A 26872-nucleotide genomic window follows, 5' to 3' on the forward strand; every position below is an offset into this window, starting at 1 on the left:
CAGGCAAGGCAACAATTGAGAGCTGTTGGCTTGGAAATGGACCAAGTCCCGGCTGGTCTTTTTTCTGGCCAGGAGGTGTTCATTCCAACGGGGGAAGCCACCAGAAAGGCTAGTTTCGTCCTGCGGCTCTCCCTCGAATCCTTTGGGCCGATGAGGTTTTTGCATGGAATGTTGATTGCTCACACACACACACACACACACCGACTTCCCTGCTCTTTCTTTCCCTTGCAGAGACCTAGAGGGGAGGCATAGACAACAAGCAGCCAGATGTCAACAGAGGGCTGGGCTAAGCTAAGGGATGGGGGGGGGAAGCATGGCTAGGAAGCCCTCTCCTTAGGAGCCGGGCGGATGCCTATTGGCTCCTGAGCTCCTGTTTAAAGCACCGAGGGCTCCGGGAGGATTTTGCTGTGCTCAGCCCGCCCACCCTCCAAGATACAGAAGCACCGAGCGAGAAAGAGAGAGAGAGAGAGAGAGAGATGGTGTCATAGGAGCCGGTAGAGAGATAGCTTCACTTTAATTGGCAAAGAAAAAGAGGGCAGGAAAACCAGAACACAGACCTGGGAGAGTAGACCGGCTTTGTTCAGCATCCCTGGACCAACCATGAATGAGACCATCATCCTTCAGTACTTTATTGAGGACCTGGATGCAAACTGCTCTCTCCTGGATGTGCTCCACAGTGGATTTGATGGTAGGGAGCGAGGAGGGTTGCAGGCGTCTCTGGATGACCGTCTGGAGATTCCTGGCTTGGCTTCGCCGTGCTGGCCTGGATCATGTAGTTACTTTCCTTCTTTTCTTTCTTTTCCCCCCGTATATATCTATATGTTGAAGGTCCGTACTGCAATGCCACCACCGATCAAATCGGGACCTGCTGGCCGAAGACCGGCGCCGGGGAGCTGGTGGAGAGACCGTGCCCGGAGTTTATCAATGGAGTCAAGTACAATACCACCAGTAAGTCCCGACATACTTTCCCCCCTTTCTTCCTCTCTTTGGGGTTCTTGACCCCTTGCTTCCGATTAAAACCCAGCACGTACGTGTCTTGTGAAAGCTTTGGTGGCAACAATATACAAACACCATCTCGCTCTTTCCCGTTTTCGTGGGAACGGGGAAATGTCAGTCCTAAAGATGTACGGCAAGGAAATTGCTGGGAGGGGGGGCCCTGATGAACTCAGCTTGCTCAAGGTTTGTGTGGAATTAACGCTGTTTTTGTGTTGTTGCTTTGCTTTGGCACTGAGGAGCATGGAAAGCACCTGGTAAAAGCAGAATGCATGCCAGTGAATGAAACCTGGGGGGGGGGGCAGGGGAAACGAAAAGCGTCCAGTGTTAGCTGGCAGTCCGGGTCCCTTTGTGAGAGCACCGGTATTTGTGACTTCTGGCTACAGTCTGCAAATGAAGATGCTGTGATATTGCCACAGGGGGTGCATATGTGTGTGAGCATGCATATTGGTGTATTAAATATATCTCGGCAAATAGATACAGCAAATAAAGGATGCTCGCTACACCAGTATAGCATTCCCGGCCGCGACTGGAAATCCCTCTCCCGTGATCCAAAGTGGAGTAGCAGAGAGTGAAATTCACAAAGCCGTAAAGGGGCTCATGGCTGGAGCGTGGCCCGCCCTGCCACCCCTAAGATCTGGGGGGTGAGCCCTCTCTGCCTGGAGCTTGACCTTTTACCCCAGATGCAGATTTCTTTGCCTCGGGCATGCCTGTAGCATCTTTTCGGTGAATGTGGATCTTGACATGGGAAAATATCCCATTCTTCTATGTGCCTCATAATCAGGGGTGGTTTAGCAGGTGAAATAATAAAAGACAGCCATAGACAAGAACAGAGGCGGAACCACTGTATGTAGTACTTTAAGACTAGCTACTACATTTTAATGGGAGATTATATGGATCCGGTCCACTTCACGTCATCCAAAATTCAGCTTTCTGGATGTCGGTCAGTCAGCCTGAAATGTCCACGGAAAGCTATTTTATGCGAAGCTAATTCAGCAGGTGCTTAACAACTCTAAAATATGCCCGTGTATGCCAACACAGTTGCCGAAGTGGAGATGGTGAGCGTTCAGCCGTGTACGGCTGAGAAACGGGATGACAGCTGTTCGACGGGCTCCCTGCTTGCTTCTTATTCTCTGATGAGTGACATCTTTCACAGCATTTTGGACATACCCTTTCATTGAGCTCTCTTACTTTCGTGGTAAAAGGTGGGAGCAGTGTGCCAGAAAAAGCATCACGGAGGAGACAGGTTTTAGAAGGAGCGTAGTATAACAGTGGCGGTGCTGTGGGTTAAACTGCATAAGCCTCTGTGCTGCAAGGTCAGAAGACCAAGCAGTCGTAAGATCGAATCCACACGACGGAGTGAGCTCCCGTCGCTTGTCCCAGCTCCTGCCAACCTAGCCGTTCGAAAGCATGTAAAAATGCGAGTCGATAAATAGGGACCACCTCGGTGGGAAGGTAATGGCGTTCCGTGTCTAGTCACACTGACCACATGACCACAGAAACTGTCTTCAGAAAAACGCTGGCTCTACGGCCTGGAGACGGGGATGAGCACCGCCCCCTAGAGTCGGACATGACTGGACTAAATGTCAAGGGGAACCTTTTCCTAGTATAACGGTTAACATGCTAGGCTTTGGAGATCCGGGTTCAAGTCCCACTGCTTTGGAAAACTCTCTCAGTGCCCTTGGGCCCGCCATTCCCGCTCAGTCTGACCCACCTCACAAGGCTGTTGTATGGCCAAAAAGAAAAAATAAATAAAAACAGGAAGAGAAGTCATACGAGAGAAATATGAAAGATAAATGTAACTAATGAATAGAGTTCACCCATATTCGGTGATAAACTTGCTGGAGCTAACTCTGTTAGAAGCAGCCTGCTCAAGTTACTGTAATTCTCCTCATTCCTATTATTTCACATTGCTAAGGCTCAGCCTTGGTCAGCAGAGGCCGGTGGTGGCTCTTTATGCCAGTGTTTTTTTAAAAAATTTTATTTAACTATAAAATAAACATAAAATACATAAACCAAAATACAAATTAACTGTGTTCACCACCACCATAGACGGGACCTCTAGCAATAATCCTCTTCTTCCTCCATCTTTCTTCTTCATCTTCTATTATTGTCCTCTTCTCCAGAACTGCATTGAATCTCAATTTGGAGCTTTCCCTTTTCCTCTTGCTGACGCATATTCCAAAAATCTGCCCCAAATATCATAAAAATTATTCTTTTTCAACTCTCCTTTCTTAATGCCAGTGGTGCAGTGAGTCCCCTCCCAGCTTTCCGTCCAAACTTTGAAAGAGTTAACCAGACAACTGAACTCTACTGGAGGATTCGGATTCAGCATCTTAGGTAGGGCTTGTAGAGTTCGGATGAAAACCCCAAGTACCTTTCCTGTGACATTCGAGCTGTGCCATTCTTATGGGCTGTTGTTCAGAATGAGCTCTGTTCAGCCTGAGTACATGGGGTGAAGGTATGGGAATGTAAAGGAGGTATCCAGGGGAGGCAACTGTGTTAAATCCATGGTTCTTCCAAGGCAGTGGTGGGAGAAGTATGGCTAACCAGCGGTTATTAGTCTCCAAATCATGGCAGCCCCATCTATCCCCAGCCAGTCTTAGATGATGGGACTCATGGATGATAGAAGTTGTAGTCCATCATGATTATTGGCAAGAGGAGCATAACGTCCATACTCTTGCTCCCGAAGATCACGATTCCTGCCGTGCACAGCTCACACGGACCGAGGGTTCGAAACCAAGCCGCCAAAGACTCCAAAACCTGAACAAATCACTTTATTTGGACTACGATTCCCCAAATCCCCCAGTCCGTATGACTCTGCCAGCTGGAGGATTCTGGTAGCTATGGTTGAAATTCTCCTTCCTTAGGTCAGAGGTCAACAAAGTTCAGCCCTCCAGATGTTGCAAATTCCACTATCCCCTCACCATGCTGACAGGCTGATGGGTCCTGTAGGCCCCCTGTAGCTGGAGAGCCGTACCTTGGATTCAGTGGGCGTGAAGGCCATTTCTAGGACTTGTACTCCAAAACAAGGGTAACTTCTCCAATGTTTGGAATCCCCTCTGAATTTATGTCACTGAATCACCACCTTGAAAAAGGCGATCTAATCGCCTGGTGTTAAATGAGAGTTAGGAGATCTTGAGAGTGAAAGAGGTCCGTGAGATCATTTAGCCCAACCCCCTAGTTCAACACAAGACCTATAGTGCAGGATGCAACTATGGCTCTTCAATGGATGGGCTCCAGACTCTGGTACCTCCAGGGAAGGAGAGCTTGCCACTATAGAACAGGTTATCACATCTTCTTTCGGTTTTCTGAAGCTCACGCCCATATCATGATTTATTCCAAGCAAAGGCCTTCTCATCCTGGTTACAAACATGTCCTTCCCACCAGAGATGGCAGGACTCTTCGTCAAGTTGGATTTAAGTCAAACCAGTGACTCAACTTAGACTTGACTCGGGGCGTGGACTTCATAACTTGGACTCAACTCCGAATCCACACACACACCCCTTTCTCTGGGGGGGGGGGAAGCTTGTTTTTAATAGGGACTTGGGACTCGGGACTTGGAACCAAAGACTCCGACTTGGGACTTGGAGCCAAAGATTTGCCAACATCCGTCGTCTCTGCCCTGGGCTTTAAGATTTCCACCAAATCTTTTAAGCGTTCCTTGCACACGTGGAGGAAAATCCCATCTTTTTTACCGTCTGCCAGATCCGCAGAGTGCTTTTAAAGAGACTGTGAAGGGGTAATAATTCAGCAGTCAGGAATGACACAGTCCCGAAAGAAATTGAATGGTCTTTTATTGCTAATGAGAGCCGAGCACGCAGAGCAGGTCAGAACATCCCGGAGTGCGGGTCAAATCCGACAGAGGTGTCATTGCGCCGAGTGAGGGTATGAATGCGGCATGCATGCAGGCTGCCAATTTAGATCTGGACCCAAGCGTCTGTCTCTGTGATCCTCATTCTATCCCGAAAGAGGCTGCAATTGTTCAACGGGGTAGGGGTGGCGGTTTATGGCCCCCGGGGTGGGTGGGACCCGAGGCCCTTTTGAAGGGGGGGGGCTACAGACTGGAAACCATTCGTCACGCACCCCCTTACAAGATTTGTTATGCGAGTTATACTTTCACGGTTTGACTGTTATTTCTTTCATGTCGGGTTTATGGCTGTGGCAAAAAAATCAACACAAACAACACAACAAGGTTGAGAATGGCTGGTCTAGCCGATAGACTTCTCCCGAATCTTCCATTGTGTAGTTGTCGTTGCAAGAAAGGCCAGGAGGATGAGCTGTAAAGAAGGAGGCGTACCTGTTTGTGGCCACCGCGGCCAGGAAGTGGCCGGGAATCCATGTTAGGAGGAATGGTCTAAAATCCAGAAGATGCTTTTGCATCCTGTGGGTCTCAGACCATCCGTCACAACGTGGATTCACAGCTCTCGTTTTGTGTCATTTTGCTGTTGGTTTGGTTCGGTTGATTTCAAATTGTCGGCTGCCCTCTGAGTCTTGAAGCAAGCCCCTTGTTGTAGGTGAGAGCAAGAGGAGAATTTCTGATCTGCCCTTACCTGTCCAGCATGAGGTGCATTTTTCCATCATCTGAAATTTGGCTGAAAATTAAGTTACGTGGAATAGCCTGGAATCATTATTGCTCTTTATGCTTCTTCCTCTACACCTTTTATTTATAGAGAGCAGCCATTCCCAAAATCAGGGTGCCAGATCTTCTTGCTCTACAACTCCCTGAAAAACTAGCCAGCACAACTGGTGGTGAGGGTGGTTATAACTTTATTAATGATGATTTAAAGGGGTAGTAGCAGAGCTTAAACCAAATAAGCCAAATGAGGAAATATTCTTTCATAGATAGGTAGGTAGGTAGCTAAGCAGATAAATGGGCTGATAGGCAGACAGACAATTAAAAATCCATCATAAGCTGCTTCTTTGCAAATTAAAAATGCATTTAATCAAAAACCGAGTATGACCAGACATGATTGTCTCCAATTCACGACAAGAATCTCCTCATTCTGGCAGTTTTTAAATTGTCATCATCATCTTAGAACTCCAGAGCTAGAAGGGGAACCCTATGGATCATCACGCCCAGCCCCTTGGGGGAATCGAACTCCCAACCTCTAACTCCACAGCCAGAGACTGAAACCACTGGGCTCTCCAGCAGGTCCTTTTACACTTCGTGGCTCGAGAGTAGAGCCTGATTGGAGTATAGCTCTCGTCATTCCCCTGACAGGATGCTCGCTGAATTCGGGGTGTTGCATTCCAGAATACTGTAAGTCACTCTTCCAGATTCTGGTTAAAACTGAGGATGGGGAAACGTGACGCCCTCCAGGTGTTGCTGGACTACAATTCCCATCATGCATCAGCATCAGATAGCAGGTGCGCCCTCGGCTGCGGGTGGGTGGGTGGCGTTCAGCGGCAGAGGGCCGGCCCTCTGAGCGCTCCACTGGCACAGCGGATGGCTCTCGAGACTTTTCTCTTCCATATAGTAGTAGCTTCATCTGTTCGTAGAGTCCTTAAACGGGTACAACGCACCATATCTTGTAACCAGGAGTTCCATAGGTTAGCCCCGTACGGAATGCGGAGTGTTTGCCTTTTGCTCATCCCGAGCCACTTCCCAAAGGGAAGAGCTGAAGCCATGCTGATCGCAAGCGGCTGTTGACCTGATTTCGGCTGTTGAAAGCTTTCTGTAGGAGAAGAACAGCTAGGAAAAAAAAAGGGGTGGGAGATGAAGAAAGAGAAAAATGGCACAGAGAGAAGCAGGGGGGAGAGAGAGAGAGAGAGAGAGAGAGAAGGAGTCCACCACTCCTCAAGCCTTGGTGGCCACCAGCTTGGGACCCCTGGCAGATGAAGCCAGGTTAACCCTTGCCTTCCCGCGAAGCTAACATTTTGAGTCTTGTTACCTGTCAGCCCACCTGTGTGACCGGAGGGAAGGCTGATGGCGGGACTAAGGCGGAGCGCCAGCCCCGTTACACGATAAGAGGGGTAGAGCTCACAGGCCGCATGGAAAAGAGCCGCATGACTCATGCTGGTGGAGAACATTTGCTGAGCACTGGCAGGCAAGGTCCAGAGCTGAAGTACTCTTTTGTTTCCAGAATCTTGCCCGTGTCTGTGATAGCTGAGGAACAGGAAATCCAAAGGCATGTGGAAGCTTAATGGTGAGGCTCTAAAAACTTGATCTGGAATTAATTTCCAGGATCTGACAGCTGACCTCTCCCACACCCAATATGTGCATTTCGACAGAAAGGTTCAACCCCAGGTCTCACGATGCAAAGGAAACAATGTTTTCCTCCCTTTGGGACCCTCTCAAGATCAATCTAGAGTCTAGGCATTAAAGGGGGATGTATATTTCCTTTCATTAACCTGTTGCCCCTTCACAACAGGATTTCCTTAGAGGTATCTACCTCAGCTATCAGACTTGCAAATTAAGCCCATGTTTACCTTCCTGTGACCAATCGGGTCCCCTAGCACGCTGAATGCAAGATATGTAGGCGAGGAAAACCATGTGCTATGAGAAGTAGATGTCTTTTGCCACTTGGAGGAGCACCCGTTCAAAAAAAGTGATAAACGTATGGTCTACAGTAATTTGATCTCCAGTTTTCTCTTTACCCTAGGAAGACCCTCATACAATAAGATGTAAAGAGACTCTAGATAGGGTGTTTAATTTTAGTACTTCATGATTTTTATCTAGCTAGATAGCCCAGTGGTTTAAGTACGGTTGGGAGATCAATTCCCCGCTGTGCCTTCTTTGTTCAGCCTGGGTGTTCCTCACGGAATTATGGGAATCGTAGTGCTTTAAATCGAATAAACCCATTCCTGTCTCCTTTCTCTCCAACCAGAAAACCTGGGATATTGGCAGAAGACAAGCCGTTCTGAGGTCCTGCTGTAATGAGGGAGCCAATTATAGCTTCCAGAGAACTTCTTAATAGAGATGGGCACGAATCGGCAATTCGTACTGGTTCGTTTATTGGCCAAACAGATGTTGGGCGCTTCCCAAAACCCTCCTCCAGCAGGTGGCCCGCTCAGAGGGCAGCAAACCAACCTCCCTGCGCCACTTCCTCCAGGAACTGCCTCTTGAGTGGAGAAGGCGGGACTGGGAACCACCAAACATGAGTTCGGCAGGAAAACGAACTGGCACGAACTCACGAACCGCCAGTTCGCGCCCATCTCTACCCCTTAACCTTGATTGCCTAGCACCAGGTTGAGTTAGCTGTGAAGTCTGGGAGACCCAATTGTCTTGGAACTGCTTTTCCCTCTGTTGCACATTAAAACTCTCAGAGCCCATGAAAGAAATACGGGTGTTTGGGAAAAGGTAAGGAGCCTTCGACTTCTGTCTTGTCTTTCTCCCAAAACCCGGGCTCTCTACAGGTCTCGGCAAGAGGAAGTAAAATCTGTAAAAAGGTGCAGAGAAAAAACACTAGAAGCCGTTAAGATATAAGCACAACTTAGCAACGTATAATGTTAGAACACAGCTGAAGGAAAAGCAGTTGAAGAGAGCCCATCAGGAAGAAGAGAAAGGGAAATAAATGTATTTGAAACTCCAAGGACAGAGCGCTATTATAACGAGAGTAGATGCTGACCCCCCCTGACTCTTCCGTACATCAATTCGTTGAATCACAGCCACCCTGCATTAAAGAAGTGAGTAAGTGTTGTTATCTTTAAAATAAAACAAGCAGTGATATGTCATGATAACGGTTGAAGCAGCATATAATGTGAAATATGGACATAAGTCACACCCACCCGGAGCAGATTCCCATTTTTGAATGGTTTTCAAGGGCAGCTCCAGACCAAGTGAGTTACGGTTCCCTAGCCTTGACATTACGAAATCATGAATGGCTGTTGCTAGGTTTTCCTTGGAAGCTGCAGGCAGGAAGCCGGAAGGGCGTTCTCTTTCGGCTAAATTGGAATTACGGCTCATTTCCTGCTACCAGCCTACACTGGTGCTTTTTCCACTAGTGGCGACTGTGTGCTTGTAGAACGGCATTCTGCTGTTGTTCCGGTCCGACACCTGGAGATCTCGTCAAAAATCAGCCGAAACGAATTTTTTGATAAACGGCAAGGCCGAATTCATTTGGTAAGAGCCGCCGTTTGAGTGGAGAGAACGGTGCTGTACCGGTCCAATGTGTAAGCTGTTCAAGATGAGGCGCCTGTCTTCAGAAAAAAGTTGGCAACCTCAATTCAGCATTGAACAGCATTGAGCTTCAAAGCCAGGCTTTGTGGATTGAATCCCAGGCCAAATTCCTGTTGCTTACTGTAGGAAATCGCATTAGAGCAGGCCCATTGAATCAGTAGCTCTACTCTAATTGTGACTAGCACAATCATTTACAGTTAGAGAGAAGAAGAAAAAAATTTTTTGACCCAAATAAAACTACTTGTCTTTTTTGGACAAGTTCCAGGGTGACCTGTGCTCGGCAAAATTTACGTTCATGTGGGGATCAAATCCATGTTAGTACTGACACAAAATTGTATATTTGAACTTATTTCATGTATTGATATCACCAATGTGAATTAAAAAGCCAAAAACAGATAAACTCAGCTGCACAATGTCAGGTTTCTTCTCTTATCACAGCCCAGCAATAAACAGTTGAAAAACGTACATAGACTCCTAGAATTATAGAGTTTAGAAGGGACACCGGGGGGTCATTTAGTCTAACCCTCTGCCAGTGCAAGAAATTCACATTTGCAGAGAAGAAGGAACTCAAAACTGGTATCATTTCCTTTGCCTTGTCTGGCCGTTGCTCCATCAGAACAAGAGAAGGGAAGGAGAGCTTCCTAGGGCACGTAGTTACCCTACGGAACTCTCTGCCACAAGATGCAACGATAGCCATGATTTTAAGAAGGCTATAAAAGGAAATAAGACAAAATTCGTAATGATTTCTAGACCTTTCAAACAATAAGGGTTTTTACTGAATTCTGTAAGGAGTAGCCTTCTGCTGAGTTAGGACAGAGGCAATGAACAGTACAGGTCTCCGCAGCATATATGGGCTGAACACTAAGACTTAGTAAACACCCCGGGTTCTTGAATACCTATAGGGTAGCCCAACCTTGCTGGCAGTGCCTGAAGTTGGAAAAGTAAGTGGCGATCCAGTAAACACCATACGTCTGCACCTTGCTTCTGCAGGATTTTCCCTTCACATACATAGGCTTTATTGCCTTGGAAACAACTACTTACAACCAATGAGTCACTTGTAATTAACTCCTTTTAGCAATAGAATGGAATAAGTAGTAGCTGAGACATAACTAGTAAGGGATAATTTCACTCCTTTTCTGGGGTAGTTGTTACTTTTACAATTACACAAGGTTGTGACTTAACTGCTTAGGTATGTAACTCGCACCACAGGCCAGTAACTTGCAGCTTTCTGTTTCTTTAGGGGAAAGTAACTAAACTTCACTATTGAGTGAATTCTGAGTAGGGAGAAACTAAAGCATTGCTCTGTTGAAATTTCAAAGGAAGAGTGAAGTCATCTCAGCGGGCTGAAGCAAAAATAACTTCTTTTTGGCACCTTTCAGACTAACAAGCTTTATTTAGAAGAAACCTTTGTGGGTTGTACTCAATCCATCAGACATATTTTTAAATAGTGTAACTGTAATAAAACAAATTACTTTAAAGGTTCCATGCAACTGCATCAGTAGTGTCTTGTTTTTAAAAGTTAACAGCACTTCCCAAATCCTATATAAATAACCCGGTATTTTTCTCTGGACTAACACAGACTGTGAGATCTGACACGGAGCTTTAATAAGTCTCTTGGCAGGCCATTCTACAAAGGTGGCAGAGTTTCATTTGCTTTGGTGGGTCTCGAGCCATATAGAGTTTATCCCTGCTGATCCTGTCTGCCGAAACTCCCACCCTCCTGTTCGTGGTGAGATCTGCCATTTACCTCCGTCATTCACAAGGTCAAGATTTTGTGTACTTTTCGTTTTACGGTGTTTATTTTAGCATTTTGCATTATGTACACAATCTGCTCCCAGGGCCGACAGATTGAAGCCGGCCTCGGAAAGCCTCTTGGTGATTTAATAAACTCTCGAAGCAAACTCGTTTCAGTGGGAGACGGTTATCGAAAGATGCAAAGGTAGCAGCTGGGTCAAAGCCTTCCGAAAATACACTGATTTTGTCCAATTACTGGAGTCTTTGGACAAAATCGCAGAATTCCGTCTCAGAGTTGAGTTATGGCTGTGGAATTTTTACATGGCTATGTCGCTGCCACATAATCTCGTTTTCAAGTGAGGGGAGGAAGAAAACGAGGAGCCAGATAGCAACGGACGACTGACTTACCTGGTTTGAATTCAGATCTCATACGTACATTGTTTAAGGGCAGTGGCTGATTCTCATGGGATGAGCTGGCCATATGCACCCCTTCCTTTGAGGTCTTGAGGAACCAGAATGGTTCGGATGACTGAATCAACTCTGTTCCTTGTGTTTAGCATTCCTGTGTTCGCTCCATCGTATTTCTCCACCAGTTTGCAAATGTTTCTTTTAATGTCTGCATAAAATTACACCCTACGTGATGCGGCACACCAGAATCCACACATTTCTAATGCCGTTTCTCCTACAATATGCAAAGTGCTGTGCGCTTTCCCCTAGATCGTGCATTTTTGAACTCTCTCTGTCCCCCTTTAGATATGTATGCACATTTTCATCACAGCATCACGCAAGTTGGAGAACTGTGCAAAAAAAGGGGGGGAATAATTGGATCCTAATTTTACATACCAGTTGAAGTGTGAATTAGGTTGGTCCGGGTCCAAAGATGAATGAAACCAATTGCACCCCATTATCTTTTCTTCTCAAGAGGGGGGAAAATCTCCAGCCTCTTTCTGCAAATGGATTTGAAAAAAGGACGCATTAACATTCATGTGCTTAGCTCAACCTTGCCTGAAATGTGACACACGCTTCCTTGGTGGTAAATCCCCGAGGAATCTGTGGAAATGACAAGTGATCAAGGTAAATGTGGGGGGGAATCAGGATCTAAAGACCTGCCCAATTAACTGGCAAAGCCAATTAGGTGTTTGGCAGCAATGAGCCTGGTCACATGTTCCAGCAAGGCCAAAGAATGGCTCATTTTCTGAACCAAGCAGAGACTGGTCTCTGCATTTCAGAGGATGACATTAAATACAGAAGTCTCCCGGTGTGCGTGGCCTTGGGGGAATGTCACTAATAAGGAGCCCTACCCCATTCCTTGAACACATAAAAATCTCTCTTTTTCCCCCTATCAGCTTTCTTTGCTGTAAATAACAATAGGTTATTTACCTGCAGATTTAATTCAGTCTTGCCATTTGCATTACAAATATACGTAGAACAGTAACCTCTGTGCTGGGTCAACCACAGACAGGCTTCCAGACTAAGTGGTGAGGAAACTTAAATCTCCCTTCCTGCACTCTGTTGCTGAACTTTTGCTGGGATGAGTCCACTACTTCATTTCTGCTTTATCCCATGAGTTTTCTACCTTTTAATATTTTTTTAAGAACTGACATTAGTGTCTTTGGATGCACAAAGATTATACATCCAGCAATCTGCTAAAATAATATTGTTTACAAAGATTTGTGGTTTGGGGTTAGGAAGTGGGAGCCGGGATGGTGTAGTTCAAGAAATAATAATAATAATAATATCACTAACCTAATCCAGCAGGATTTGCCTTCTATTGCTCCCTCTCACCACCCCCAAGCAAACACTTCTCAGAAATAAAAGCGGGGTAGATCGATTCACATTTCAGTGCAAACCAACTTAATTTGGAATGGTCAAGCCAACGTACAAACCTAAACTCAACAATACTTCCCAGTTTGTCCCCTCTCAATTTTGCAATACTCTTTCTCTAATTAAAGAGACATTTTTACAACTCCATTTAAGGGGAAATGTACACAGTATCGATGATCATGTTCCCGGTGCGTTTTGTTGTGAAAAGGAACTGCAAAGGGGTGTCCGTTAGGCAGAAATGCACACCAGCTTTCATCTATTAGGGGAGGCAAAATGTGCAAAAATGTATTCAGATTTTCCGGTGAATTTTAAATGGCGGAATTGGGAATGAAGCAAATTTGAGATTGGGGGAAAAAAATATGAAACAGAGAGAAACCCAAACTGGCAAATTTATCCATTCCTGCTCTTACAATCTGCTCCAAAGGTCCTTTTTTCCAGGAAAGAGGCTGGATAGCTTAGTGGTTTAGGTATCTGGCTACGGAGAGATAGGTCAGTAGCGGCTCAATTCCCCACTGAACCTCCAGCCTGTGTGACCTTGGGCAAGCTGCACAGTCCCAGGGCGCCCTCTGGAGGAAGGGAAGGGAAAGAACACTTGACCTGGAAAGGTAAAGTCTTCTTTACCTTTCCAGGTAAAGAAGATTTCTGTGTCTTCTTTACCTGGAAAACCATAAGCCAGAATTGACGTGGTGGCACATGATGATTATCCGGGAGAGAAAAATAGACAGTTGTGGAAGTACGAAAAAGTTGCTTGCCGTTCTCAAGATGTTCCATCTGTCTTCGCCCTGAAAATATAGCTATTAATATAATCAGCAACTGCCACTGGCTGACATGTCCTCAAGCAAACATTTCAGCTTGGTGAGAGGGGGGAAAATATATATATGTGGGAGTTAACAAGAAGAAACAAGGGATGGCAGGAGGGAGAAATGTGAGAAACAAGCTGGCACAGTCATTATCAAACAAGGGGGGGCAAGATGCGTGTGTTATTCCTGGAATACATGTGTGCCAAAGTAAACGGAATGCAATCTGCTGTGGATCTTTGATAAATTAAGTTCGAGAATTATTATTATTTTCCCTCAACGTTACAAGTTGCCATTAGGTGGTGGGGAATCAAGTACTTTTAAAGGGGAGGGAGAAGCTTTGCTCCCTGAGGCTATTTTTGGAGGGATTGGTGATAGATGGGGTTGTGGTAACGAGGGAAAAGCTGTCTCTTTTACAAGTAGCCCCCCTGAAGGCTGTTTTCCCATGGTGTGCGGCAACGTTTGAACTTCGGCTCTGCTCCGGAGGGCCTTCTCCTAATCACCCAGTCCTGCACGCTCTGATTTCCATGGTTTCTGGGTCTGTGTTTTAAGAGAGGGCCTTTCCTCCCCTCTAAAGGCTGCAAGTATTTGGAAAAAAACATTATTTTGGATTAGGAGCAGAGTCAGGCTGCCTGATTAGAATTCAAGGATCATGTCCAGGTTTGTAGGGCAAAGTCTGTTGGCCCACCAACCTCCGTCGGTGAACAGCGGAGAGTGGGATGTGAGCCAGGGCATCATTCTGAGTGGCGCAAGGCGCCTCCAGCCTGTCAGAAGACAAGGAAAACAAACCATGAACAGATTAATCTCAGGGACATTGGCAAGACTTTGGGTCAACTTGAAAATGAGTCGCACAACTTGAGTCTCCCTGGTTCAATCTCGTGCAGAAGACGGTCACCGGAAATCATGCTTTCTCGGCCACGGGCCCCCTCCTTATAGAAGGGGCTCCCAGCGGAAGTACGTCACCCCCATCCTTTTAAGAGGATGCTAGAGACTGTCCTGTTTCAAGAGGCCTTCGGAAGCACCTAAGATATTCTATGTGTGTTCCCGGGGTCACCCATCGTTTTGGATTTCCATCTATTGCCTGTTTTGTTTGAGACATTTAATGTTGAGTGATTGGGTCACTGTTATATTTTGTTGCTGTTAAAAAAATGCTTAGAGTAGCGTGTTGCACAAGTCACTGGTATATAAACGCATGAAATAAACAAATTAGAAAATCTGATATTTTTCCTCCTACGTACAAGATGCTGAGAATTACTTTCTTACCCTGTTTCCCTTAAAATAAGACCTAACCTGAAAATAAGCCCTCGTTTGATTTTTCATGATGCTTGTCATAGAAGCCCTACCCCAAAAATAAGCCCCAGTTCAGTGGAACCCTGCCCTCCACCCTTGTGCAGCAACCAGAAGAAGAAGATGTGACTATATCTGAATAAATGTAGATTGTTGTGCATGAAAAAAAAATCCCCTGAAAATAAGCCCTAATGCTTTTTTTGAGCAAAAAATAAGACCCTGTCTTATTTTCGGAGAAACAGGATACTTACTTACTTACTTACTTACTTACTTACTTACTTACTTACTTACTTACAGTGGTGCCTCGCTTAATGAGCGCCCCGTTTAACGACAAAACCGCTTAGCAACGAAGAATTTGCGATCGAAAAAGTGATCGCATTGCGATGTTTTAAATAGGATGTTTCACTTACCGATTATCGCATAGCGATCTTTTTCCTACAGCTGATCGGCGGTTCCAAAATGGCCACCGGAAAAAAAACATGGCCGCCTGCTGTGTTTTGGGACAGATTCCTCACATACTGGGCAGCGAAAATGGCTGCCGTATGGAGGATTTTTGCTTAAAGGTGAGTTTTTTGCCCATAGGAACGCATTGAAGGGGTTTCAATGCATTCCTATGGGCTTTTAAAAACCGCTTAGCGATGTTTTCGGTTAGCAGCGATTTTTGTTACACGGATTAACATCGCTAAGCCAGGCACCACTGTACTTACTTACTTGACTGGCTGATCTCAAAGAGATATTGGGCGTTTGCAAGACAGATTATTATGCACTTCTGGAAATGTGCGGAAATCAAGCCTACGCTAGCTGCAGCCTTCTTGCCTGCATAATTAAGAAAATAAAAAGAGTGCCACCTTTTGTCACCCGTCACTTTGCTATGTGTGTGTGTCCACATAGGGAGAAAATAGCTAGAGTTGTTTTGAGCTAGCTACAACAAAGTATGAGCAAAAGAGACCACGGAGAGAGACTTCAAGCAAGGTCTTGCTTGGCCATGTCTCATGCTGGATGTGAAATCTTTCATGGGCTTAAGAATCTTCTGTAGGCTGTCCTGGCCATATACTAAGCACGTCTCCAGAATGGATTCTATGCACGTATTGATGCATGAGTGTAGCGTTCTACCCCAGATGCGGTAGGACCAGATCAAATGAAAGTTCTCTCCTTCCCCTTATCTAATAGACTTTGGCATGTGTCCATCATCCATCCAGTGCACTTCCACAAACAACACACAAAGCCCCACTATGTATTAGGCAAACATGCAGAGAGTGAGAGAGTAGTAATAGCAATAAATACCTTTATTGGCATAATAAATACATACAGACATACAAAGGGTGCTTAGTACAGCTTATGGAAACAACCCCTAAAACACTAAGACTTTAGATTGGGTTCTCGGGCTGTGTTAGTTTTAATTATATCCAACAGAAATTTGCCGAGTGTATTCAGAGAGTTCTCGTCGGTTCGCTGTAAAATAGAACTAAAATAGGCTTCATCGGTAAGCCAGGGCTTTCGTTGTGGTAGAGAAGCAAAAAATTGGTCCCTCGCAACCAAATGAAATGGGCAGTGGAAGAAGATGTGGGGTAGCGTCTCTACAACATTCATCGGACAAGGACATAGTCTGTTATTGAAGGGAGTATTGTTAAATCGGCCCGTTAGCACCGCCGAGGGGATTGAATTACAGCGGGCCAAAGAAATCGCCCTTCTAATTTCGGGATTATACAGTGTAGAAATGTAAATCGGTGGGCTGCCTACTACCAAGGGGAGATTCCAGAACAAAGGTGAACAGGATCTATCTGCGGCTCTTAATAAGTCTTGTGAGTTGATGTTGGCCAATCTTTGACAGTTCTTAGGGCAGCCTGGAACGGGAGAGATCCTAAGATGTCCGGGTCTAAACCGATCTGTTTGATCTTCCTTAGCCAACCATCAACAGGGGGGCAGCTATCTTTTTTTAGGTGATAAAGTAGGGTTGTTTGAGAGGTGTCAAAATACATTCTTAGCCAGTATTTGCAAGTTCTATACCAAGCAACATCTTTGACTGGAAGTTGTCCCGTTTCGAGACATAAAGCTTCATAAGGGACACAGTTTGGCATAGCCATGATTCTTCTCAAAAAAGCTGATTGGAAACTTTCTAGTGATTTATGATAAGCATTGATCCAGATAGGAATACCATAAAGAGCTTGAGAAATAGATTTAGCATTGAATATTTTGAGGGCTGCCGGGATTAGGCGGCCCCCTTTATTGTAGAAGAATCTGGAAATTGCCACTGAGGATGTTTTGGCTGTCGCTTGTGCCATCTTGCGATGACCCACCCAGGCACTGTCGGCTGAGAATAATAATCCCAAATATTTAAAGGTCCTCACCTGTTCAATTGAATGTCGTTTGAAGATCAATTTATATATTTTACGGGACTTAGAGTGAGAGAGTGTGGCTGTTGTGTTGTGACACCCCTCCAACCCATATTCTTTCAGTACACAGGTAGTGCCTTGGAGGCCCTAGCAAAATGCTTCAATCCACTATTTTTTTTTAAAAAAAAAAACTTTTGCTGAAATTATTCGTATTGGAAAAAGGTGTCGAGAAAGATGAGATTTATTTATTTTTTGGGGGGGGGAAGTGATGAAACATGCTTTGGGACAGGAATGAAGTTGCCAGGTGCACAAGACACCAAACTGGGAGCAGTTGACCCCAAAGGTCTACCGATGAGGAGGGACCTACCCTAGCCGTTCTCCTCCGTTGTTATTCTTATCTATCCATGGAGTTCTGCATGGAAATTGGAAGGCTGATTCTGCAAGATTTGGGAGCGCCTTAGTGGCAGGAGGAACCCTATATCGTCCAGCCCCTGTCAAGGAGCCCCGGCGGGGAATCGAACCCCCAATCTCTGGTTCCCAGCCAGAGACCTAAACCGTCGAGAACTTCCCTCACGGGGAGACTCTGGATCATCATAGATGAGGGTGCTTCTCCACCGAGGTAACCACCACAAAAGTAAAGGAGAAGAGGTACTACCACATACACCCTCCTCACTCCTTTAACCTACAAAGAGAAATGCTGAATTGTGCAGTTGTTCTCTGATGGCTATATTACATCGTTCCATACAGATTATTCATTTTTTGGCATCAGTCGTTTGTGCTGAACAGGCTGAGGTTTTAATTGAGCTCCCCCTTGAAAACCAAGAAGCAGCAGAAGCTACCCCATGTGTTGTTCTATAATGAGGCACTGAATCCTCCACAGCAAACCCGTGGAGAATATATTTAAACAAAATCCACTCCCCGTGCCAATTGGTTTGCCGTCTACAGCATGCCAGAAGCAAAAAGCCGTGTGGGTCGGTGTGGTTACAGAAGAAAGAGAGGGATGAGAAAGCATCCTTTAATAAGCAGCAAAATAAGGAAGCCAGTCTGTTACGGGAACAGACGAAGCGATTAAAAGATCTTCATAAGAAAGCTCATTTGGCCAGCTTGCTTTATGGGGGTCCTGAGAATATACAGGCAGCTATTACAGCTTACAAATTAAGCTGCTAGCATGTACAAAGATGTGGATTGTAGAAAAGCAGGAAGTTGCCTTGTACGGGTGTCAAATCCCAGGTGCATTCTGTTCAGTATTGCTTCCAGACTTCTGTCTGGAAATAATCCCTCTCTTGGGGTTTTGTAGCCCTGTCTGGTGGTCTCTGGCGGTCCCTCATCTAAGGACTACCCATGGACCCAAACCTGTTTAGTTTTCAAAATTAGCTGTGCTCAGCTTGGGACAGGAAATGAACCCAACGGGTTCTTTTCTACAATCCACATCTTTGTACATCCTAGCAGTTTAATTTGTAAGCTGTAATGTGTGTGTGTTTAGTCGTTTAGTCGTGTCCGACTCTTCGTGACCCCATGGACCAGAGCACGCCAGGCCCTTCTGTCTTCTACTGCCTCCCGGAGTTGTGTCAGGTTCATGTTGGTTGCTTCGCAGACACTGTCCAGCCATCTCATCCTCGGTCGTCCCCTTCTCCTCTTGCCATCACACCTTCCTAACATCAAGGTTTTTTCCAAGGACTCTTTTCTTCTCATGAGATGGCCAAAGTACTGGAGCCTCAGCTTCAGGATCTGTCCTTCCAGTGAGCACTCAGGGTTGATTTCCTTTAGTATTGATAGGTTTGTTCTCCTTGCAGTCCAGGGGATTCTCAAGAGCCTCCTCCAGCACCACAATTCAAAGGCATCAATTCTTCGGCGGTCTGCATTCTTTATGGTCCAGCTCTCACTTCCATACATCACGACAGGAAAAACCATAGCTTTGACTATTCGGACTTTTGTCGGCAAGGTGATGTCTCTGCTTTTCAATATGTTGTCAAGATTTGTCATCGCTTTCCTCCCAAGAAGAAGGCGTCTTTTAATTTCAGGGCTGCTGTCTCCATCTGCAGTGATCATGGAGCCCAGGAAGATAAAATTTGACACTGCCTCCATATCTTCCCCTTCTATTTCCCAGCTGTAATAGCTGCCTGGATATTCTCAGGATCCCCCTAAAGAACCCAACGCTTCCCTAACTTGATCAGAATTGAAAAGAGGGAATAGTTAGGGTCACCTCGGAGGAGTTTCCCTGCCAACAGATTAAAGTAAAGGTAAAGGTTCCTCTTGACATTTTTTAGTCAGTCGTGTTAGACTCTAGGGGGCGGTGCTCATCCCCGTTTCCAAGCCGTAGAGCCAGCGTTTGTCCAAAAACAGTTTCCGTGGTCACGTGGCCAGCGCGACTAGACACGGAACACCGTGACCTTCCCACCGAGGTGGTCCCTATTTATCGACGTGCATTTACATGCTTTCGAACTGCTAGGTTCGAACAGATTAGAGTGTGAAAAACAAAACAGATTAGAGTGTGGAAAAACAAAACAAAAAAATTGGGACTACAACTCCCAGAATTCCACAGCCAGCCATAGACATTGGCCCTGCAAGCTGGGAGATTCTGGGAGTTACAGTCCAAATGAACCACTGGGTAGCTCAGTAGTTTAGGTCTCTGGAGCCAGAGGTTGGGAGTTTGATTCCCCACTGGGCCTCCTTGAGAGGGGCTGGAGTTGACCCTCCATAGGGTCCCTTCCAGCTCTGCACTTCATGGTCATTATATATTATTATAAAAGTAAGTTTGCCAAGCTGTGTGGGTCCCATCACAGAATTACCGCCCTTGGTCAAACTCATGTTGTGACATGGTGGACAGAATGAATGGTCTTCTCTGGCCCCCACGCCATGGGGCACTCCAATCAGCGAAATTGTAATGGTTAGACACCACGATTGCAAGTGTTGTGATGTGAATTGCAGCACTAGATTTTTGCTAGTTATCAAACTGCTAGTTTTAGCCCTTGCCGGTTCATCAGCTTGCCCAATTAGTGCGTGAGGAAGATAAAAGGAAAGAATAATGTCAAGGAATTGCACTGTACCTTTCCTTATTAAAAGAATAATAAGGGACTAGACTTGAACGGATATACGTACTGCAGAATATTATTAGAAATGATGCGTCAGGGTATTAATGTGTTTTATTAATACAATCAGTGAGGCCCCACGGCCAAGACAGTAACATTCAATCCTGGGGAACGGATTAGATTATTCTGACAAGATCAAAAGGGTAATAATCAGTGCCGGAATCTAACAGGCCTTTTCTCCAACTGAATCAAATTTTCAAAATCTAGATGACAACGCTGAGAAATGGATAGCCCGCCTGCATAACGATCACAGGAGTTGTATTCTCGGAACAAACCAAGCCTACTAAAATAAGAAAAAGAACCATTATTATCAAGAATTGGCCCTTGTAAGAGGATCATCAACTTCAGACGGGGTCAACAGGTGAAGAAGAAAGATCGTGGTGATAGAAGAGCCTATAAGAGCCTCGTAGTGCAGTGGTTGAACTGCAGTACTGCAGTCAAAACTCTGCTCGTGACTCAGGGTTCAATCCCAAGTAGCTAACTCGAGGTTCACTCAACCTTCCATCGTTCTGAGGTCATTAAAATGAGTACCCAGCTCACTGAGGGAGGAGGGGAGAGGGCAATGTGTAGCCTGCAAAATTAACTTGTAAACCGCCCAGAGAGTGTTTTAATTGCTATGGGACAGTACATAAGCAGCACGCCTTGCTTTGCTTTGCTTTGCTTTGCTTTACCTTGCCTTGCCTTGCTTTGCTTTGCTTTGCTTTGCTTTGCTTTGCTTTGCTTTGCTTTGCTTTGCTTTGCTTTGCTTTGCTTTGCTTTGCTTTGCTTTGCTTTGCTTTGCTTTGCAGGTGGCCAGCAATACTGGAAACTGTAGTCTGCCAATTGGACAGAGCGCCACACTAGGGAACACGAACTATAACAATGGTTCCTGACCTTGGGCCCTCAGGTGTTTTTGGACTAAAACTCCCAGCATCCTTCACCACTAGCTGTACTGGCCAGGACCTTTGGGAGCTGTAGTCCAGGAATGTCTGGGGACCCAAGTTTGGGAAGCATTGACCTATAGAAGACGTGTTGGACTTCTGCCCTGAAGCGCTCACCTTCTCTGTCCTTCAGACTCCAAATTCATTCCGCCCGCCCAAACTGATCATTTGATTCTCCTGGACAGGAAGGCGTATAATAGGAAGGAGTATAATAGTCCTCCCTGTACCGGTTGACCTTTGCACTAGCAACAAGGACTCCCGTGTGGCTGCTTTTTTGACCCAGATTTCAGACTTCCATCTTGGTTGGTCATCCTAGGTCCCCCTTCAATCCTGACTCATAGCGTATCTATGCTACACACAGTTTCATCACTCTAATAGTGATGAAGGGAAATTAAGCTGGGCGTCCATTAGCTGCAGAAATAACTGTAAAGTATGTGCAATGTAAATGTTATGTAGAGAGAGAGAGAGAGAAAAAGAAAGAAAGAAAGAAAGAAAGAATTAAAGGTCTTTGGAGAGCCAAGAAAAGGAAATTACAAGACTAGCAAAAATTGGTTGACTAAGAACATGCAACTGAAATAAGTATGGTCTGTACTTTTTCTTTTTAAACAAGCTACCTGTGCATACTTAGATGAGGGGCTATAAAAAAAAGCTTTGCACTGTACTGCTTTGAAATACTTGGGCATTGCTCATTGCCGTTCCCTTGTATTAGTCGTTCTACAGAAACAACCAACTCTAAAATTTCATCTGACGCTTTCTTCCACAATACCAGTTTAGCTGGAAAGGGTTATCTGGTGGAACACTTTGGTTTCGTTGACCTCCGCTGAACGATAGCAGAGACGTTGAAGGACTGAATCGAACCACACATTCCGGGCCTAACTGTAAAAGTCGTGTCAAAGGGATGCAACTGTGTGGCATGAAAACCCACCCACCCCCTCACTTTTTGAAGAATGGGAGACTTGTCCTACAGTTCTTGGCTCACTAACTCACCCATCCTAGACAGGACTATCGGGGAAACGCCACTGCAGAACGCTGTGCCGTATAAAGCGTCTTGAATCAATTGAATTAAACCGGTAGTTTGAAAATGATTGCAAGAGAGGAGATTTTGATTGAACTTGACGAAGAGTTTTCTGACAATAACAGCCGTTCAACAACAGAAAGGGCTGCCCAGAATATGGTGGATTCTCCTTCATTGGAGGTTTTTCAGCCGAGGTTGGACCTGTTAGCGATGTCTTTACTGTGGCTTGTCTGAATTGGCAGGGGGACTCGATTCCAGGACCTCTCAATGAGTCTTGACCCACACAGGCCACAGGCTGTCTGCCCATTTCACCGGGCCTGTTGCAGATGGTTTCTGGTTCCACTTGCCAGGCTCAAAGTATGGTTTGACGTCCAGTCCCATCAGCAGCTCTACGTGGAAAGCTGGGTGGCCTTCTGTCATTGGCATCGGGCAGTGACTTGTCTTGGACTGGCACGGAGGTCGAGGCAGCTGGGTTGGCTGCAGTTGATAATGGGCTTTCCAACTGACATTTCCTCTTTGTTTGTGTTGACATCCCAAGGGGACCAGGGAGCTTGGCCTTCACAATGTCAGAGCATCTGCAAAAATGATTCATAAAGTTGGGTTGAAAGAGGAAAGCAAGCTGTTCCCCATTTTTCCCCCCTCCTAGGGGCCGTTTTCCAGTCCTCATCACTTCAGTTGAAGCCTGTCTGTATGGTTGTTGTGGGTTTTTCAGGCTCTTTGGCCATGTTCTGAAGGTTGTTCTTCCTAACGTTTCACCAGTCTCTGTGGCCCGTATCTTCAGAGGACAGGAGTCGGAACCCTTGTCTGTGCTCTGGTGCAGTTTGTGGGATAGTTGTGTATTTATAGCTGTGGGATCAGCTTTTGTCCTTTTCAGGAAATGGGTGATTATGGTGATCAGTGTGTTTTTGTTGTGGGTGTCTATATGGTTTGGTTTTGTTATTTGGGAATGGCGTGGCTCAATGAAACGAACAACGGAACCCTTAGGATTAAGAGGATGTGGCTGACACATGCAAAGAACCAGTGTTTGTAATACTGTATGGACTTTTGGGCTTCCAAACTCTTAGTATCAGATCTTGCATCACAAGTAGTTCCATCTTATGCCTTTTTACCAGAAATGTCTGTGCTAAGCTAGGGAATTCTGAGAGCTGCAGTCTATCAAATTAATAATAATTAATCAAGAGGACTAGCAGTCGAGACCACTGACTGTTAATAATCATTTTTCTCTAATCAGAAGTGGCCTTGTTCAGCGATGGGGTTCAGCCTTTGGCCATGTCCATCTCACGGCCCGTGCTGCTGCATGATGACAGATGTGGGTCTAGAAGGCATGATGATGACGACTTGTCATGACCTGTGGCCCTAGGTCAGTTCTGAGCACAAATTGTAAATTGCAATGTGAAAAATTATGGGATAATCTCACCGTGATTCCAGTTTGGATTTGCACTGACTTCTCTTCCACAGCTGGAGAATATTGGAAATGGGGACAGTTCCCTGTAGTCAAAATGTAAATTACGAAATAATGTTAGAGGTGGGAGGAATGATTCATACCATATCTTTTGAACTTCTTTTCCTTGGATCTAGGCCATAATGTTTATCTAAATCAAGAGCGGCCAATCTGTAGCTCTCCAGATGTGGTTGAACTACGACTTCCATCAGCTCCAGCTAATAGAACCCAGTGTTAAGAGGTGCTGGGATTTGAAATCCAGCAACCTCTGGAGGCCCACAGGTGGTCCCTCACAGATATAAATGGCTTAAGTTCCTGTGAGAGAAGGAAGGAGGAGAGACAATGAACAAACATACGCAATGGCCTGAATTTAGCCATGGGTAGTAAGTAGATCGAACCAGGAACCAGAGGTGTGCGGGGTTGTGGTTTTTAGACTACAACTCCCAGAATTCCTTTCTCTGTGCTGCCTAGGGAATTCTGGGAGTTGTAGTTCAAAAACACAAGGGTGCACACTTATACTGTACCAGGAATCATGAGAGAGGGTAGGCAGCCAAGATCAAAGCAGGAAGCCGCCCACCATTAGGTCCCATCTGGGAGTATGGGGCTACAACTCCCATTAATCTTGTTGTTTAGTCATTAAGTCGTGTCCGTGACCCCATGGACCAGAGCACGCCAGGCCCTCCTGTCTTCCACTGCCTCCCGGAGTTGGGTCAAATTCATGTTGGTCGCTTCAGTGACCCTCTCCATCCATCTCATCCTCTGTCGTCCCCTTCTCCTCTTGCCCTCACACTTTCCCAACATCAGGGTCTTTTCCAGGGAGTCTTCTCTTCTCATGAAATGGCCAAGTCTTGGAGCCTCAGCTTCAGGATCTGTCCTTCCAATGAATACTCAGAGTTGATTTCCTTCAGAATGGATAGGTTTGTTCTCCTTGCAGTCCAGGGGACTCTCGAGAGTCTCCTCCAGCACCACAATTCAAACCCATTAATCTACCAGGAGATAATAAAAGTTTTTGTCTACCACAGCTGGAATGAAAGTGCCGTGCAGGTCATGAATGGGCTGCTTACGTCCCAGTAAATGTTTTGAGTTGGTCGTTGCCCTCTGGAAGGGGTGGGAGGCAATTTTGCCATGTGTAAAGGCCTTCCAGTACCCCCCGAGGGCCACACACCTCCCAAATTAATTCAAAAAATATACATTTGGTGTAATGAAACAGTTTTGGAGAAAGGAGTTGTAATCCAAGGTTCAGAGACAGGGAGGTGCAAGCCCTTTGCCTTTTATCAACTTTCGGAAAATCTTATTATGAAAGTTATTCTGATAGCTTTGTAGTTTTGAATGGGATAATGAATGAAGCCGCCAAATCCAGGACCTTAAAAGACCCTCAAGTGGCTGAAATTCTCTCCTTTTCACCTGCCTTTGAAAAACTCAGCATCCGGCAGCATGAAAAACCGCAACCCCTAATTGGCTTCTTCTGTGTATAATGATGACGAATGCTTTTTACCACGGCTGCTCCAGGTTTTTCCTCCTCTTGATTACAAATTGGGTCTCTCGTAATGTTCTAAAATGGATTTGGCAATCAACTGGATTCTGCTCGTGCCACTGCACGAGTACATTATGCCTCCAGCGTTCTTGCGATTAGCAGCAAACGATGACTTAAAAAGTACCAAATTCAAGCTCTGTTTTGAAAAGGGATGTATATATATTTTTTTGCACTGTCTGTAACCCATTTTCACACTACGGACTCGGTTATGTCAGGCTGTTCTTTCATAGTGGGGAAAAAAGAAAACTATGGGGCCTGCCATTCCCTAATAATCTGGGATATTCTAGGAGTTGGAGTCTAAAGGGGGGGGGAATTTTCATCCACCTCTGGTCTTGATGGATGTGGGAACCAGTGTTGAGATGGGCACCCACCGCCAGTCATCTGTAGATAAGCTCAACAGAAAGTGTCCGATGGTTCTTTTCCTTCTCTGTGTGTAGTTCTCTGCATACCACATTCAGTTGGGAGGGATCCAGAAGGGAGACACTGCTCAGTGGTTGAGGTCTCTAGCTGCAGAACCAGAGGCTGGGGGTTTGATTCCCTCCTTGACATGGGCTGGATTTGATGATCCATAGGGTCCCTTCCAGCTTTGCTATCTAAGGTTATTATTACTCTTAATTACAGTTGCCACCTGTGCAGTCCAGAATTATTTAGAGCTGGGAGCTTTAAAAAAAAAGAGTTGCTCTTCTGGACTGCAATTCCCAGAATTCCCAGGTTCAACATGACCTGAGCCCAGGATACTCTGGGAGGTGTGGTCCAAAACTATAGCTCCCCTACTTAGCTCCCCTACTATAGCTCTACTACTACATCCAGGAGCGATGTATAGAAGTGAGAGCTGGACCATAAAGAAGGCTGACCGCCGAAGAATTGATGCCTTTGAATTGTGGTGCTGGAGGAGGCTCTTGAGAGTCCCCTGGACTGCAAGGAGAACAGACCTATCCATTTTGAATGAAATCAACCCTGAGTGCTTACAGGAAGGACAGATCCTGAAGCTGAGGCTCCAAGACTTTGGCCATCTCATGAGAAGAGAAGACTCCCTGGAAAAGCCCCCGATGTTGGGAAAGTATGAAGGCAAGAGGAGAAGGGGACGACAGTGGATGAGATGGTTGGACAGGGTCACCGAAGCGACCACCATGAATTTGACCCAACTCCGGGAGGCAGTGGAAGACAGGAGGGCCTGGGGGGCTCTGGTCCATGGGGTCACAAAGTGTCTGACATGACTTAACGACTAAACAATAACAACAACTTCCCCATCTCTGATATTTTACTGCCGTCTCTTTCTGCTTCCCTCGGGAAGCATCTTCAGGTCTCACAAAACAACACTCATCCGCCGAGAGGCCATCACAGAAAGGGATGTGTGTGCAGGCTCACACACCCACGGCCCGGTGTGGAGCGTTGCACGGCAGCCTTGCCTGGTGGGTGATAATTGTCAGGATGGGACCTCAGCCAGAATGACTGTGGGACAGCTGAAGCCTACAAACACTTAATACATTAATCGCCAGCACCCCACCGAAGTGAGTTTGTCTTGTGTGTGGAATTAAGCGGAGACGCTTTTATCACATTCTGGCGGTAAATGGCTCCCCTTAGGCGCTTCTTGAAAAAAACACACACACACACAAAACGACCCACCACCTTTTTTCTCTCTCAATCTCTCTGTGGTAATAGGTGAGCATAGGGTTGCCAGATACACGGGTACTAAAAGGAGGACATAGAAAGACGAAAAGGAGGACAAAGGAGGACATATGGAATGTTTCATTTGAATCATTCCAGATTAAATCCACAATCA

The 26872-nt window shown here is 45.8% G+C and overlaps 1 protein-coding gene across 2 annotated transcripts in view; it reads left to right on the plus strand.

Moving 5' to 3' along the window:
* The window catches only part of CRHR2 (corticotropin releasing hormone receptor 2), a 135228-nt gene that overhangs the window by 44898 nt on the left and 63458 nt on the right, over window positions 1-26872 (plus strand). The window contains exons 1-2 of one of the 2 annotated variants that reach the window (XM_020806344.3): window positions 321-688; window positions 829-948. In XM_020806344.3, the coding sequence (XP_020662003.3) occupies window positions 601-688; window positions 829-948 (208 nt within the window). In that variant the 5' untranslated portion in view covers window positions 321-600. Of the gene's footprint in view, window positions 1-320; window positions 689-828; window positions 949-26872 lie in introns of those variants that run through there. The other variant, XM_078378307.1, reaches the window with a different exon arrangement.

The sequence above is a fragment of the Pogona vitticeps genome, chromosome 6, assembly GCF_051106095.1.
Source record: "Pogona vitticeps strain Pit_001003342236 chromosome 6, PviZW2.1, whole genome shotgun sequence".
Classification (NCBI taxonomy): Eukaryota; Metazoa; Chordata; class Lepidosauria; order Squamata; family Agamidae; genus Pogona; species Pogona vitticeps.